This window comes from Anser cygnoides, chromosome 2 (genome assembly GCF_040182565.1).
Source record: "Anser cygnoides isolate HZ-2024a breed goose chromosome 2, Taihu_goose_T2T_genome, whole genome shotgun sequence".
Lineage (NCBI taxonomy): Eukaryota > Metazoa > Chordata > Aves > Anseriformes > Anatidae > Anser > Anser cygnoides.
Window position 1 is genome coordinate 108,570,237 of NC_089874.1, and position 17,248 is coordinate 108,587,484.

At 37.3% G+C, this 17,248-nt stretch overlaps 1 protein-coding gene across 4 annotated transcripts in view; it reads left to right on the plus strand.

Annotated features, from left to right (window-relative positions):
- Positions 1–17,248, plus strand: part of PIEZO2 (piezo type mechanosensitive ion channel component 2) — a 313,186-nt gene that overhangs the window by 95,396 nt on the left and 200,542 nt on the right. For all 4 annotated transcript variants that reach the window (XM_066992758.1, XM_048077088.2, XM_066992759.1 and 1 more), the window contains exon 3: positions 16,890–17,015. In XM_066992758.1, the coding sequence (XP_066848859.1) occupies positions 16,890–17,015 (126 nt within the window). The remainder of the gene's footprint in view (positions 1–16,889; positions 17,016–17,248) is intronic.

Sequence of the window (17,248 nt, forward strand, 5' to 3'; positions counted from 1 at the left end):
TGTAACTAAGAAACAGTTGACATACACAAGGAAACGTGGTATAATAATAAAAGGGAATACTGCTTTTCCTTGCCACTGAGCAGAGCAGAAACCCTGAGAGCTGTTCAACTACTGTCATGGCAGGCTGTTGCACTCCCAATGTTTGTGTTGGGCATCAGCAGAGGGTTGGGGAGTGAAATATCTGTATTGCTCTGCTGGAAACTCAACTTGTAATGGTAGTTGAGCAGAGCCCAGCGTTTAGGGGAGGGCATATATACCCCTCGCAGGGTGCTGGAGGAGACCAGGCAGGTCTGGCTTGTCTCCCCCTGCGCTGGGTGATGTGGGCAGTGGGCAGGGGGTTGGAGCACGTCTCCTTTCTGACCCCTGAGGTAGTGCCCCATGCAATGCTTTTGCAATGGAGCCAATGTGGAGTTTTATTTATTCTTCAATGCCTCAGTTTTTAGGTGTGGGACAGTGTGAACTTGAAGGGGTGTTAATGACACTGTGCCTGCACAAGTGTGCTGAGACATACAGTAGAGAGAGCTATCTATTATATAGAGAGATCAAATGTTGCCGTGGAGTTGTAAAAACACAAACATGGTTATATTAGCATGAGTTTGTACGTCTGCATTACTTACGTGTGGCAAAATGCCCTAAAATGTGCTCCAGAGGTTATCCCCAGCAAGTGGCCCTGAATCCCTTGTAGAAACTCTTGCCGTCATCTATTACAGCAACCCCATGCTCGTATGAAAATAGCCGATATGGTGCTGCCTTAAAGTGACACTAACGCTTCAGAGGGTGCTTGCTAATGCTGTATGTTGATGCTCGTCTTTCTCCAACATCCTTTCTCTTTCTGTGATTTCATAACTTTCTATGAAAAAAAATCCCAGTTGCATTGTTATTGATTTGGGTGTACTTTTTACGGAGGAGTATGTGCTGCAACAAAACCAGTCTTTTCTAGGGGAAATGTTGGTATTTGCAGGAGTGGAAATTCTTCACTTAGCTCTATAGAAACAATACAAAAAAAGAAATCTGAGCTTTGGTAAGTTCAAACTAAATAATTGTATTTTTGATTTCTTGAGCTGAACAGTGGCATTTCATCCCTCCATCCAAGTGTTGTAAAAGTTCTTTTAGTAACTTGAATTTCAGCCTGAATTATTAAATGTTGGCAATCAAAAATAGAATCAGACTTCCACTTTTGTGAGTTTTGTTTAACATCGCTTCATATTAAATATTTTTAGTATGTTGTAGACTAAGAAAAGGTCTGAATTTATCTGACTGGAAAATAGCTTAGGCTACTGACTGTACACTGAATACAGATGTGATTTATACCAGGAATATGTGTTTGTAAGAAATATGGGTTGTTTTTGTTTAAACAGTTGACCTCAGTGTGTTAGTTGGGGTTTATGAGCACAACATCACATACACATTTTTCTTTTATTATTGCGCTTTATAGTTAAATTCTTTTTGAAATATAATAATCCTACAAATTTCACTGAACTATGGCATGGTTGTTTTTTTTTTTTTTTTTTTTTTCTTTGATATTTCATTCTATTACACACTCATTAGCACACTGTGCTGGAATATGAATTGCTTCTTCCTGAATTTTGCAGTTCTGTTTTAATTCTGTTAATCTTAAAAGCAAGCAGCAAAGTATTACGTGTGAGAAAATAGAAAACATCAAATTATTTTAAAATTAGACTACATTTTAAAGTGTTTTTATGTTATGTATGGTAATAGGAAACATAGCCAGATGATATTTACATTCAGTTCTGGTTTAGATATAGAGATAATGCTGTACGAAGCAAAATCTTTCCCAATATGCAACATCTGCCATGTTTTCTGTAACTGTTGAAGCATAAGTGTTTTCTTACAAGGCTGAATCTAAATAAAAATATAGATTTTGAATAGTGTTGCCTCTCTCTCAGTGTATAGGTGAGACTATTAACTATGCTGTGAGCATGCATTTATGTGGCCAGTGTTTTTTATACTCTTGTATGTACACAATGTATGTACATACAGAGTAAACTGAAGTAAGTCCATTCTCGTCTCCATAACAATTTCAAAACCAAACTTTGTGTCTTATTTCATAGCAATGTTTCTGAGGTTATCCAAAAGTAAAGACAGATCTATATGCAAGTGAACATGTGGTATATTTCAATTTCTTTCATATTAGAAATGTACTTGTCATTCTCTCCTAATCACAAAAATCTTGTATTAATACATCTTTCAGGGAATTTTTTTATTATGTTTCTACAGAACAGTCATAACAATAGTTATGATAGTGTGATTATGCTAACTGCAGATTAGGCACTACATTACATCAGTGTTGTCAGTGACTTAGAGGACATTCAGAGGTCATAGAGCCATAGTCACATAGAGGTCTTCCACACTTGAATCTCCAGGTTTAATAGATACGAATGAACTCTTTGATTGCTTACCTTCTTAGCTTTGCAAAGATAGGAAAGATATGTATTTTGTTCATCCAAACCCAGGTCCTCTTGGTCTGCCAGTGGCTTTTAAAGAGAGTGCCTGGTGTTTCAATTACCCTTGATCATTCAACAAAAGGCACAAGGCATAGGATCATGGGACACTTCTCCTTTGGGCACTTCTCTTGCTTTGAGTTGGTATTTTGCAGTGTCTGAGTGTCTTTGATTGTTGTGTAACCTTCTGAGTGATTAAAAATACCACAGCAGTCTTTAAAGGTGTACTTCCTGCATGGTCTCTGAGAGTGGCAGAGGTAAGTTTTCTACTCCCTTCTCCAAATCAAGACTTCTAGCTCACTCACATCATCATCCCCCGTATACTCCATAGTCTCCACACTTTATGATACTCAACATTCCCTTTAGTTTTCTTTCTGCAAAGGCAACATCAATAATAATTTAAAAATTCAGGCTATGAAAACAGAGGGGATTCTGTTGCACTGCCTTACTTTGCAGAATGCTAAAACTGTACCCTACAAAACGATGTAGTTCATATGTTCCAGTGCATCATCTTGCATACCATTTCTGTATAGTTATTTTCTGTATATATGAGCTGTTTTGTTCCACACCTAGATCTCCTATCACAGGAAAAAGTATTTAAAAGTGCTCAAGAAGCAACCCTTTCTAAAAAGCATCTAGAAGGAGAGATGCAAATAGTGCAGTCCTCTTTTCCAGTCCCTAGTGCTTCTTGCAAGATTTGAGGTTGTTGTTCCCACTGGCCCTACTGTTATCCAGGGGAAGATTCCAAATCCTTCTAGCAGAAAGGCAGATGTGTGAGAAATCCCAGCGATGTCTCATATAGCGCCCCAGAGGCCTCTTGGATTCTGAAACACTGCTTGGACAACAATTGTACTACATGTGTGCAGAGCATAGGTGCCAAATTCAGCTTCAGTGTTGAAGCAGTTTTACTACATTTGGCTGCAGGTTCCCCATAATTTTGCTGTACGTGAAAGAATGAAACTACTGATCCTTTTATGTCTACCCAGAGGACAAAATGCCCGAAATATTAGATCTAGTTGGACCATTGAGCATTACTCAGCCAACGTCTTGCTGTGAATGCTGGGTTATTCTTAATGGAGAAATATGACTATCTTGAAAAACATTGCTAAGATCCCACAGGGATACAGAGAAGAACTCAAGTATTCATCTTTGAAGGCTGTGCATACTTTCCTTCAGGTAGTTTTTGATGTGTGGATGAAATAAGTTGGTCTATGACCGACTTGATTCATCATTAGGCAGTCTTCTTTACTATAGGTTCTAGGCATTAGAACAGATGATGTGTTTTGAGAGAAGTGATTTGTTCAGAAGCAAGCAGATAATACTTATAGTCTTTGAAAGTCTCTGATGTGATGAGAATTTTGAAGGGTGTTTTCCGTGGTGGGAATCTGCTGAATATCTAAATAAATATCAAAAGTTTTAAAGCACATGTGCATGCATCTGGTAACTTTTATACATTCAGTTGCGGCTCTGAGGGGAAAAAAAAGAAAAAAAGTTCCCTCAGGTCAGTGAATCCACTGGTTTCTTTTTATCCCACTCATGTTCTTGTGGGAAAACTATATATGAAGGTAAAGTTAAAATAATAATAATAAAATTCTCACATAAAACAGTGGTCACTGAGCTGACATTGCCACTTAAGAATGCAGTCCAGGGCCTGTGATATATACATTCATGGAAACATTAGTTCAGAGCCTCAGCAAAGGTTGAAGAAAGAATTGTGAATGTAAAGCAATAAAATATAGGATGAAACAAAACAACATTATAATGCTGTATAAAGCTATGATATGTTTGTCTTTTGTAGTCGTGGTGCCCTACCCTAAAGGGAATGTAGTATAACTGGAAAAGAGTTCAGAGCTGGTTAATGGGGATAACTGAAGCATATGCAACAATGTGTGAGGAACAGCTGAGAATGCTGGGGCTTTAGCTGGGAGAAGATGCAAATGAAAAGTTGTATGATTGAGAGTTACAAAATCATGAATCAGGGAAAGGATGGATAGGGACCAGTAGTTCACCCTTTCTCATAGTATGAGAACTAGGAAGTGTCACATGAAATAAGTAGGGATCATCTTCAGAAATGCAGTGAGCATCTGACCTGTGGCAATCCCTGCTGTAGCATATTGTGTATGCTGAAAATCTGCATAGCTCAGAGTGAGGCTAGAGAAGTTACTGGAGGAGAAATTTACCAAACAGATCTGCTACAAGAAATCTGGAAAAGGTTAGAGGCTTGGAGGGAGTATTAAACTTCTGGTATGCTTCCCTGGACATCTGACTCCTGATCGCTGGTGAGAATGGACTTTCAGTTTGTACCAATGTAGATACAGACATTCTTAGCTTCTTTTATGTTCACAGTTTCTAATATTTTGACAGTGGATTATAGGATGATGGAGATTACAGGTTAATAGTCAGTTCCAGAGATTTTTTTTCTTTGTCATTTTGCTCTTAATAGCTTCCTATTCATGAGTTTTGGTTTCATCAGAAAGTGCATTTCTTCCAGCTGCTTAAAATAATTTTGAAAATTCTGAGAGAGGATTTTTCCCCTTCTCATTATTTTCTGATAGCTAGCTTGTAGTCTTGGACTTATTAAATTCAAATCTTTGTTTAAAGCCTTCAATTTAAGATGGTAATTCAAAACTAGTAAACTTCTTCCTCTCAGATTTGTGTACTAATACACAACTCTTGACCTTTCCTTACCTTTGTACATACTATCAACCATTCATTTTTTTTTCAGAGAAGCAATTTAAAATTTCAGATTGTTGATGCCTAGTATGAATTCTACCTTTTAGCCTGCAAGTATTTGGACTGCTGCCACTGAATGCCTTGCCCATAGTACCTAGGAAGGAAAAATGTCACAGTTCATTCATACCTCAGCTATAGACTTACATGAAAGACATCTTACTAGTATGGGCTTGACTCACTATAATGTTAGCCACCTTTTTCCAATATGAAAAACACGGGATGCATATGATTGGGTGAAAATCAGCCATCTACTTCTCTTTGCTGGTATTGTCCCAAAAATATAAGTTTCTTTGTGTGGAAATGTGGTGGTTCATTGTGGTCTTGACCTGTAGGCTTATCAAGGAAACTGCATAGTAAACGTTTTATAGTAGAAAATAAGAGATTATTTTTGCAAAATTTCTTTTGTCTGATTTACTTAGAACATGACACCCAATATTACAGCAATATTTTTACATATGGAAAGATTAAGAGGCAACTGTTGTGTGTGCATGCATGAAATTGCTATAATAGTGAAAATACAAATCTAGTTGCTGTTCTCCTGCTTGGTTTATGGGATGTTCCAATGAAAAGCCTTTCCATATCATTTAAAATGAAACATGAGGGGTGTCTTTGGGATCTCAGCATTTCACTGAGTTCTACTATTCCTTAGTCAAGCATTTTCTGAAATATTGAGAAATGTTTTGAGATCTTCTGAAAAATCAGGTGTTTCTGCAAGCATAGATGAGTTCCCTAATCTCCAGGTTTCATGTATGTTTATAGTGTACATCCATTCATTTCCACATATAATATGAATGCTGGACTGAATGTAGCAAATGGGTTTAATTCTGTCATTAATGTGGAAAAAATGCACTTTTGTTCTAAATTCATTGCAACTGGACGGGATGATAGATCATCATCAGCAGCAGCCAAAGCTGGTATGTCCCAAGATGACATTCCTTCCATTCCCATGATAGTTCGTTTCCTGTAAGAGCCTTTGACAAAAGCTCGTTCTTCTGAAATACTGTCCAGAAGCTTGTTGAAAACCAAATTTGCTGTTTCATCTAAAATATCCTTCTCTCCATGCCCTTTAGTATCTTCAAAGATTTCTAAAGTCTGCTAGGCATAATGGTCTTCTAAGGTAATTACTTGGACTCCATTTCATTGTATGATTCTTACCCAACAATATAACAAATCTACATTATAGTTCTCATCAATTTTCCAAGTGTGCAAGTCAGATTTGCAGTTCTTCAGTTTTTCCCAATCTACTTCTCTATAGAATTTTACAGAATATACAACATAATCTCTAGGAAAGTTTATTTTTTAATTTCTTTAGAAAGCTACCTGATTTGGGTGACAAGATACTGCTAATATTTTTAGGAAGCTATCTGTTTCTCTTCCACTTGCCCATTGAAATTATTATTTTTTTATTTTTATTTTTTTTTAAGAAAGAAGAAAGTTTCATGGCCACGTGGCATACTATCATTGTATTATTTTCCTCAAACGCCATCGTAGAAACAAATTTCTTTTGTAAAAAAATTTACTAATTCCCTAAGCACATCCGATAAAGAAGGAACAAAGCTGTGAGCAAAGCCTAGGATATTTCAGTGTTATGTGAATGGGGTATTTTGCAGTCCAGATCATTTGTGTTTTTACAGGGAAGTTGAAATGCCACACAATCATAGAATCATAGAATGGCCTGGGTTGGAAAGGACCTCAAGGATCATCTAGTTCCAACACCCCTGCTATAGGCAGGGTTGCCACTCACTAAATGAGGTTGCTTAGGGCCTCATCTAACGTGGTCTTGAACACCTCCAGGGATGGGGCATCCACAACCTGTCTGGGTAACCTGTTCCAGTGCCTCACCACCCTCTGAGTGAAAAACTTTCTTCTAACCTCTAATCTAAATCTTCCCTCTTTTAGTTTAAAACCATTCCCCCTTGTCCCATCATTATCTACCTGAGTAAATGTCAATGCATTTCAACTCAGGGGCTCTTTAATTGGGTCATGAGATCCATTATATTTTGCCAGAAATTAACTAATGCAAACTTTTAAGAAAGGTGGTAGACTCTATGAAAGACGGAGCCTCTAGAACTTCCTGGGAAAGTTTTGTCAAGGGTAAAAATTTGTAGCACAGCTTCCACTGCAAGTTCAGAACACATATTTATGTGCTCCTACTGTCTTGTGAAAACATCATCCTGTAGGGTTTGTTTTGCAATAGCTGTATTAGTCTTATTTACATGGCCTTCTAGCCTTCCCTTCTCACTCTGCCTTCCATCAAATTTGTTTGCTACGTATGAATGCATGTGGGTAGGTATTCAATGGAGGAAGTTATTTACCTCCTAGTAAGTACAGATTTTTAATAATGATTTCAGCACTGTAGCAAATGTGCTGTTGTCATCTCCCGTTACTTGGGAGTTGTGTGGACTTTGTTGAAGAAACTGAGTTCTGGTTAGAGTTACCTGCTCTTTGTGACCATGACATGTGCATAAGGAAAGTAAGTTGCAAGCAATGCTTCAAACGGATAATAATGGTTGAATTAATTTGAGTTCAAAACAAGTATTATCTGCTAGTAGCAAATATGGAGAGTCAGATTCCTCAAGGGAAGTAGCTGGAACGCTGTATTAAAAGCTCAAATACTCTCGTGAAAGGACAGCTCTGGCTTAAAATTGCTCAGTGTTCATATGTGCTAGTATCTGAGATGATATTTCCTGTATTTGACTTGGTACAGTCACCTGTCAAATTGAGAAGCAGACAGCAAGTAGCTGTTGTTTGCTTTGAAAGCTTATGAGGATCATCTGGGAAAAAAAAAATGAATGGTTAAGTTCTGAGTCTTGTCTGACAAAATATTTTGTTAACAAAATGGGTAAATTGCCTGTGTAAACTTGCTGGTCAGAGATTATAACTAGCTTGAACGATGGTATTGTCTATTGATGCAGAGGGTATACAGCTCAGTTCTAGCAGTATTCTGGTCACGAAAACTTCTAGGAAAAACAGGAAATCCTGCAAGAAGCTAGAGTAAGTAGGCATTTATTATCCTATGCAGCAGTTTGTATGTTTTCATTTCTAAATAATTTTTTATTACACATAACATTTTTGACTGTTTACCCATGTTTGTTTGGCATTCCTGCAAATTTCAGTGTCTATCTTTAAACTGTGTTTTCTTCCTTCCTAGAGCTCTGTAGTATTTCAAAAGAGAGAGAAACAGAGAGAAATGGAAGGAAATACATAAGTATATAAAAGAATCTAAATGAATTTACTTTTTTGCGTGCAGACACACAGCCTGGATCAATGTGTTTTATTTTGCTTTAAAAAGTAATGTAAAATTTTTAGCTAATTCCATATTTTGTAATAAACTGTTACAAATTCTTGTGTTTTTTTTAATGTTCTAAGAAATAATGTCATTTGCAATGCAAAAAAAAAAACCACATTATAGTACAAAAGTTAATTGAAATTCAGGAATTGTGTGTTTTTTAAATTATTAATTTTTTAATGTTTACATTAGGCACAGTTGTAGATTGCAACATTTGGCTACATAAAGGAACAATGAACGTGTTCAGGAAAGTGTGGATAAAACAGCTGAAATGATGGGAAACTTTTGCTGGAAATTCTGAACCTGAAATCTTGTACTTCTCTGGTCTGGATTTCACCGTGGCCACTTGGGCACATATTTTTAAACACAGCTAAAAATAATGGCATGAAATCTTGAGCGGTTGTTTGTGGATACACATTTTAAGGCTTGGGTCTGGGCAGGTACAGAATAGACTTTGGCATTAGTTAATTGCTCTCTGTTTTTGTCCTGCTGCTGGAAACTCAGCGAGTGAACTGAGTAGTTTTCTTTTCTTGCCGTAACGTCTGCCCGTAGTTTAAGGCTCTACTTAGACTAAACCCTCTAGTAGAAGATGATGTTGAAATATAAGAATATAAGATAAAAATATACATATGTTTTTTATTAAGCTAAAAATAGATGTATTGATAACTATGCTTACTATGCAATGGAAGGATGGCATCACTTTCATGAAAGGAAGAATTAATTTTTGTTTGTATTCTGGCTAGAAATTAGTAACACTTCTTTTAACCATAAAAATGATTACTGATAGCTTCAGGACAGTTTAAGCATTATCTTTTTTGAATCTACTTAGGAAATACGTGTGAGGCTTAGTGAATGAGAGCCAATATGCAGTTGCTTTACTTTGTGCGATGGCAAGTCACTAATCCACCATGTACCTTGTACAAGGAACGCCATTATCAAATTTTGTTAGTATAGTCCTTCCAAATGGTCACCTTCCTCTCTCCCCAGTTCACAGCTTTGCCCCGTTGTTTGTTTCAGCAATCAAGAGGCCAAACCTCTAAAATGGGATATTAACACTGTTGTCATTATCTCCGTTTGTTAAAATATAGCAGACACTGCATATGCTAGAGGCGGTTGAACAGTATTGTGAAGTGAGGAAAGCATCCACGGAGATGCTTCTGTCAAACAGGTACAACATCTCTTTACACCGGTGGGTTCATGAAGAATTATGACAGCATGACCATCAATATACAGCTCATTCTGTAGAGCTGAGCATCATTTTACTACTTACATAGTACATAGCTATACTATGCATTTAGGAATACTGTAGGTATTTTATGTCTATGAAAGGTGGTTTAATAATGTAACTGGTACTAAGAGAGGTTTAACATAGTTGTAACAGAACCTGAAACTGAATGGCTCTCTCTGTGCACCTGTGAATGTGCACAGGAAAATAAGAGTTGAAAGTGCTGTTATGCATCCCCCTCACACTCAAACATAAATACATGTTGCAGCTGTAAGGAGAAACAGGGAAAATTAGCTTCTGCAGAGCACTGACTTGAGCAGTGGGTGGTGTAGAGGTATCTAAAAGGTTTTGACTTCCACTGACTTGCAAGCCGGGTGCTATAAGGCTTGACTATGTAAAGTATCAATACTCTAGCAATAAAACAGCGAGTCCTATTTTACAAACCTTTTATGCAACATTCAGAGCCCTTCACTCCCAGTTCATGTGTTTGAAAGTAAGCATGTGCTTAAATGCATTCTTTGACAGGGCTAAACTGTTTTGTGCCCTGCAAGTTTCACCAACTAGTCATCTCTGAAAATACAAGCTGCATTTAGAACTTGTATTTGAACCCTTTCATCATCTTTCTTGGCCATCACGAGATGTCCCACTGTCTTTAGTGTCAATTATTGCACTGATGAATTCAGGAAAGGGGACTGATCCAGATTCTTCAGCACAGATATATCAGCACTTATTTAATGCTTATAAACTTTCATCTGTGTATATGTTTAAATGTGTGAATCTATGTTTGGCGCTTGTGGCCAAAGTGGCAGACATTCATTCTGAACTCAGTGATGACATTTTTCTGATGGTCAGCTGAAACCAACCCTAGTTTTTATCACCACTGAGACTTTGGCAGACAACAGCTTCAAATCAGAATTTTCTTTTGTCTCAGTAAATAATCTGTGTTATCTTGAGGTGCTTAAACAGAGGTGGCCCCAAAGGTGTGATTTTGGGGGGAAATGATGACATTTTGATTTTTTGTTGTTGTGGATCATGTGACCTCCAAAATCCAGATTTTTCCACAGTGCGTAAGTTTTCTTTAACTTCCCATTCCCTAGTGCCCTGATCTACATATGCTGTAGATGATGTTGACAGACTCCTATTTGGAGCCATGGAGCAGGACATGAGAGTCCCTGGATCCTGGTTAGGATTAGAGTTAGATTAGGTTAGAGTTAGGCTCTGAGGTGAAGCTAGGGTTCCTGATGGAAAATCAAGAAGATAAGGTTCTAAAATTACTAGCTAAAACGGAATCTGTGGGACTGATCCTGTCTGTGCTGCAGAAGTTTACTGCAACCAAGCCTTTTCCCCAGAGCTCTTTAGTTTTATGTTTGTCACTTACTGATTAAAAGGTTTATTAAAAAATAAATCCTGCGTGTCTGTAATAGAGTATCTTTATTAAATGAAGTGTCACTAGTTCAGAAGTTAAGAGCCCATTAATATTTACCACTCACTGTGTGCTATCAAAGATTATGAGAAAAATGACTTGTGCTTTGGTATTTTATCTGCTGTGAGCTGCATAAAAAGTGTTTTGTAAAAAACCGCTCAAGTGAAACCGTTGAGGTAGAATTGAGAGTGTAGCAGCAGTTCACTGTGCAATGTATGGCTAAAGGGATTTTAGAATTATCCAAAACCCAACTGACTTGAGAAAATTCAACACTAAGGTTATATTTCAACAAAATCCCAGTGCAAATAATAAAACATTCGTATAAGCCACCCAAACACTCTCAGATCTACTCTGTAGGTGATACTGTGCAGCATCTGTATGATCATGAGAGAAGAAATTACACTGTCTGGGTTGTAAATGGTCTTAATTTAATTTTTAGAATTTGTTATTTTTCTCCTCTATTTTCTCTGTCCTGATACTAGCAGAGTGTGGAGAGTAAATTTATCGCTTCTACACGTAGATGCATGGTACTAATAAAAAAATCAGGATAAATCATTAGTAGTGTTATTAACAGTGTTACAGACTCAACCAATTTTCTTGTGGCACCCCCTCCGATGGATCAGAGAGAGAAAATGCTGTGTAGAATGAAATGCACCTTGCAAACAACTTAGTAGTTAGCCACTACAATATGATAGGCTCTTTACAACAGCTCTTGGTCTGATTATATAGTAAAAGCTAATATACGTGATTTTAAGTGGGTGTCAGTGACAACTGACCATTCAGTTATTCCATGTCCTGTTGGCACACCCTTTTGGAAGAAGCTCTTCTGAAGTTCCATATGTACAAGTAAAATAAGACAAATAAGTCTGTTATACTCTGTTTTATGGAAAAGGGGTAGCAGAAAAGATCACAGGACTGCCCATCTAAACATTACAGTGCTATTTTTCTGCATTTGAAATGTTGTGACCAGTAGGCTCCACCTTTGCATACAATAGTGATGGAGGCAGTGAAGAGCTGTGCTTGTTGACAGCAGCAGTCCCAGCTGGGCACATTCAAATAGTTAGTTGTACTGAGGTTGCATGCCTGTGGCTGGGGGGACATGCCATCACTAATCCAGCTCTTGGCTGCGTTACTTTTGAAAAATACAAGAATGGATTCCTTTGCCACGTTTGAAAGCTTATGGCCCTCTTTAATCCGGTTTAATGTTGCAGTTGGGCTGGCTAGAAGGAGGGTAATGAAGGCTTTGCATCCTGACCACCTTCCTGCTGGGTTGGTTGGAGGGGAGAAGGCCCTTGCCCAGGAGCCTTCTGGAGGGACCGAGAGGCTCAAGCAACCTCCCCGTGTGTTTCTGAAGCACACTGGGGTACGTTTCTAAAGCCATGTGCCAGGTTTTGATCCCACTGGGTACCATTAGGAATGGCACGCTGCACCTGAAAGCAAACCCACTTTTTTTCTAATCTTTCAAGCCAGTTATGAGGCAAATTCTGCTCTTTCTTTCCAATTCACCACAGTTTCCTGAAGCTGGTGGCACCACATGGTGTGAGTAAAATCAGAACCTGACTGTAAAGTACAAATCCAGGTGTTTTGTGAGAAGATTCTTCCTAGATCAGTCTTGATGAACATGTACGAGTCTATACATCTAAGACAGAAGGGAAGCAATCAGTGCTTCCCTTCTTGCATTTTGATTTCCAGTGTGGACTGAGGTGTTATTCTCCTTTCTCACCATCTCAGTCCTGTACACATACAGTTAATTTTTTCTTTGTGTAATTTCAAACTAAGTTTCCAGTAGAAAGAAAAAAATATGTAAGTAAAAATACAGTTAAATGGGTTTATCCAAACCCCACTATAAATTGAAACTCATCCTTTATCCAAATCTGTCACTTCTTCCTTGGCATAAATTACAGATCCAGTAATTCACTGACTTTTCTAGCACTCCCATTTCTCCCAAGTTGTTGATGTCTCTCCAAAACTTTTGAAATCAGGGGCATAATATTTCTTACTCTTCTCCAAATTCTTGTAGCATCTAGTTTCTGCTGGCACAGCTGAATACTGTACATGCAAAGGTCGGCTGCTCAGTAGGTTGTCATGGTGGTCCTGTCCCACTGATAGCCACGAAGGAAACAGCTCTTTAAGAATCCTGTAACCTGCACCGAGCATGTCTAGTTGCCTTCCAGTAGTGTATCTTCTCTGCCATATTTACCAGTACACTGAGACTTCATTTATCACAAGAGTTACTGATCCTTTAAAATATTAACTTGGTGCAGAAGGAGATGGTTTGCCAGCATTTCAAGAAGTGTTTTGTCAACATTTTTGACAGTTCCTAGAAGGATGACGATTGCACAAGTTTGGTCTTTGTTAAAGAAATGCTTTGTTCAATCGACAGTTCAAAGATTTTTGTTTTCAAGCTTATAAAAATGAATTCTAAAATAAAGGTATATTTTGGAGATAAATAGCATTTGGAATATTGAAAGATGGACCCAAGATTTTTAATAGTTTATGTCTTTATATGGAAACAGTTTGGGAAATGAATGTGCATTGGCTAGTTATGTTGCAGTTTGTTTTCCTTTAGAGGCTGACTGAAACAATTTTGTTAAACATTCCAATTATAATTTGATGTGAAAAATTCAGTGCTCAGCTGAGCACTATTGAACTGTTAACTCCCAAGCTCTGGGGAGAGTTTGTGACCCAAAGCTTCAGAAATTCCAGACTCTCCTTAAAAATCTCAAAGATTTAACAGAACTGTTGAGTACGTGGCATCCGTATTGTCAAATTGTTTGTCTTCAACTTTAAAATATATTTTTTAAAAATGTGTATTCAGAGTATGCAGCTCTCTCATAATATCATGAGTCTGAGATCTGGTAATACAGGGAAAAGACTCCAAATACTAAGACTTGCCAAAAAAATGTAAAAGTCCTTGCAGTCTTTGTATTTTGTTGTATATGACATCACATTTAACAACTGATTTAGTAACACGTAGCTTGTCATATATTCATTCTTCTCATGATTTTGAAAATATGAGTTATTTATGCTTTCATAATGCTTAGAAGTTCTTGTCCTAGGCCAGGACACTAGGCCAGCTTCAGTACGAGTAGAACAAAAAAGGCCTCGGACAAAAAAAAAAAATTAACCTACTTCATGTTTAAATCTACTTCATGTTTTATAATGCTCTGCAACCTGGGTTGTCTTATGTCTGTAGACTCTGATGGCTGACCAGTACTGTGCTATGCACAGTTTGACCACCAAAGTCATACAAAGTAGCTTCTTTTTCAGATTGCAAAATTCCTATATGGGCTTGCTCTTTCCATTTGCCGTTTTGTTTGAATTCTTCAATGTCTTGATTTAAAAAAGAGAAAAGAAAAAAAAAGTTCATTACAGGCATTAGTATTCAAAAGTTGCACTGTCAAGATAGCAATCGTAACAAAAGTTTTGAGTATGAAGTTTTTCTAAAATTGCTAAATCATATTTATCTGATTCTTTGCATTATTAACTACTATTTGGGCCATCGATGATATGCTTGAAATGTGATGGTTTCACACCAACGGACAGCCAAACTCCAACACACCAATCTCTCACTTCTGCTCTTCGAAGGAACAGGGAGAAAAAATATGATGGAGAAAGGGATCAAGGGTTAAGGGCATGGAGATCACTCACCAATTATCGTCACGGGCAAAACAGACTCAAAGTAGGAAGATTAATATAATTTATTATAGTTCACTAGCAGACTAGAACAGTGAGAAACTAAAAGCAAACTAAAACCACCTTCTCCCTCAACCACCCTCTTCTACCTCCTCCCCAACCAGCGGCTGAAACTGGCCCTTATCTAACACGGGGCAGTTGCTCAGCTCTTCTTACAGAGGCCACCCCTGCAGCCCCCTGCTACCTAAACTTTGCCATGTAAGCTCAACACAGTATAAAACAGAAAGTTGATTTACTGGATAGATGCAAAATATGAACCATACCTTGTTTCCCTGTCACTTGTATAGTACATAGTCATAATTATGATATAATTGCTTTGGTCCTCAGTATTTTACCCTTCATTTTGCCAGCCTAGGAATGAGGAAGAGATTTCTGTCACAGAATGCTTTTTATCTATCTGAAGTAGACCTGATCTAAATTCCATGAAACCAATATGATCTAACTGTCAGGTCAAGGGCACTCTCCTCAGAGCTACTGGCATCACCAAAGGAAAAAGAAATACACACACACACACAGCGGGCATTTTATCGTGTTTAAAAAAAGCAAAAAGTTGGGTATTTAAAGCATCCAGCATGTGAAATTTCTATGTGTTCTGGTTAAGACCATACTGTATACTAGGCAGATGTTGTAAGAGATAATCAGTTCCCAAAGAATTTTAGATTTCATTTTACAGAGGAGAGTACTGACTGGTGAGTTGCTTTGTGCATGCATTGAGTTAGTGACCAAAATCTCCTTAAGCTAGTGCATTTCCCTAGTGCTGTCTTATGTCTCTATTTTAGTGCCTTTGCATCTTTTCTTACAGTGCAAGTGGTTAGAAACCACTTACCAAATTTCAAAAGGACTTCTGTGAAAGATTCTGTCCATCAAGAATAACACAACCCCCTTAGTGGGATCTTAAGCCTAAGACAGTTGACTATCTACTGTGAGCTATTGGATGAATTTGCTCAGTAATCAAATCTGAGCCAGAGCTCAGGTCAGTCTTGATCATTGTATTCTTTCTAGAAGTTGCTTGCAATGGACCCACAGAGAGTAAGAATGAAAGAAACAGGATGCATGTAGGTGAACCTTTTCTGAGTATACTCTGCTAGTTCTGCTCTCCACAGCCTTGGTTTTATTTATATCCTTGTGTAAGAATTGCAGCAATTTAGTTTTATAATCTGTAAATTAAAAAAAGTGACTTTCAAATGCATGAAGCAGGTGGTATAAAATCTAGGTATAAAATACTTAAGAAATAGAAATTTTATTGTAAATAGGTCAAGCAGGGTGATAAGTAGTGTCGTCTTTCATCAGCAACAAAACTTATTGTTAAAGTTGCATATTTTCTGAAATACTAATGGTTTACTTTATTTATTCATCCCTTGCAAATTTGGCTGCCTGTGATAAAGCTGAGTGTTTCCTAGAGGATTTATAAGGCATTTTCTAAGTCTCCATCAAACATTTGCTATTCGCTTTTGGCTATATATATCCAGTAAATCATAGAGGAACTAAGACCAAATGTATCTGGCACAGTATTCTTCAGTGTGCACTGAAAATTCTTTTCAAAAAGCTACTACAGGAAGAGAAAGAGGGCAGTCTGCACAAAGCAAAGCATTCGTTTGAAAGCATGTCTATATTTCTGAGCCAAACTGAGGTTCTTCTGTTGTTATACCTCCTCCAATGTAATTTGTTTTGGAAAGTGTAATTAGGTTAACAGGTTTTTATTTTTCCCAAGATTGGAAGTATCATCCATACTTTGTATCAGGTAACATGGTGATAAGAATAATGATGTTATTTGTTATATAAAATTGCTATCAAGAAACTTTTTTTTTTTTTTAAATCAAAAGTAAAAAGAAATATCAGTAACAGCAATTGCTAGCTTTTGTAATTAAAAGAGTACTCAAAGATACCTTAATTTTAAGCTTTTGGCTATGGCATTGCTTATTAAGAGTCAATCGAGAATAATGAGGCTCTGACTTGCAGAAATATTAATGGTCAGAATATTTTTATTGTTTTTATTATTTTTAAAATTTAAGAGATATTAAGAAATTCACCAACTACATGTATGTATGTTTTGTCTTCCAGGGCATACAGGACGATTATTAAAATCTCTGTGTTTCACCAGTCTATCATTTCTGCTGCTGCACATCATCTTTCAGATTACAATAAACAGTCTTGAAGCTGGAAAAACTATTGAACCTGGTTTTAACTGTGAGTAAAACTTTTTAGCTTTTATTAGTATTTTAAGTGTTCAGATGCTTCAGTGGTTTGAAAGGTGAAGGGTTGATGGGAAGGCACTTACCACTCTCCTCTTATGGGTTTGCAGCTTTCTTCCTCTTTCCCAGCTTGTTGCCTTAAGAATTGCTGTTACTAGGGCAAGAAGTCTAGATGGGTTTAACAAAACAGAAAAGTGTTAACTCATTTGTTCCCATGCATATGTTTCT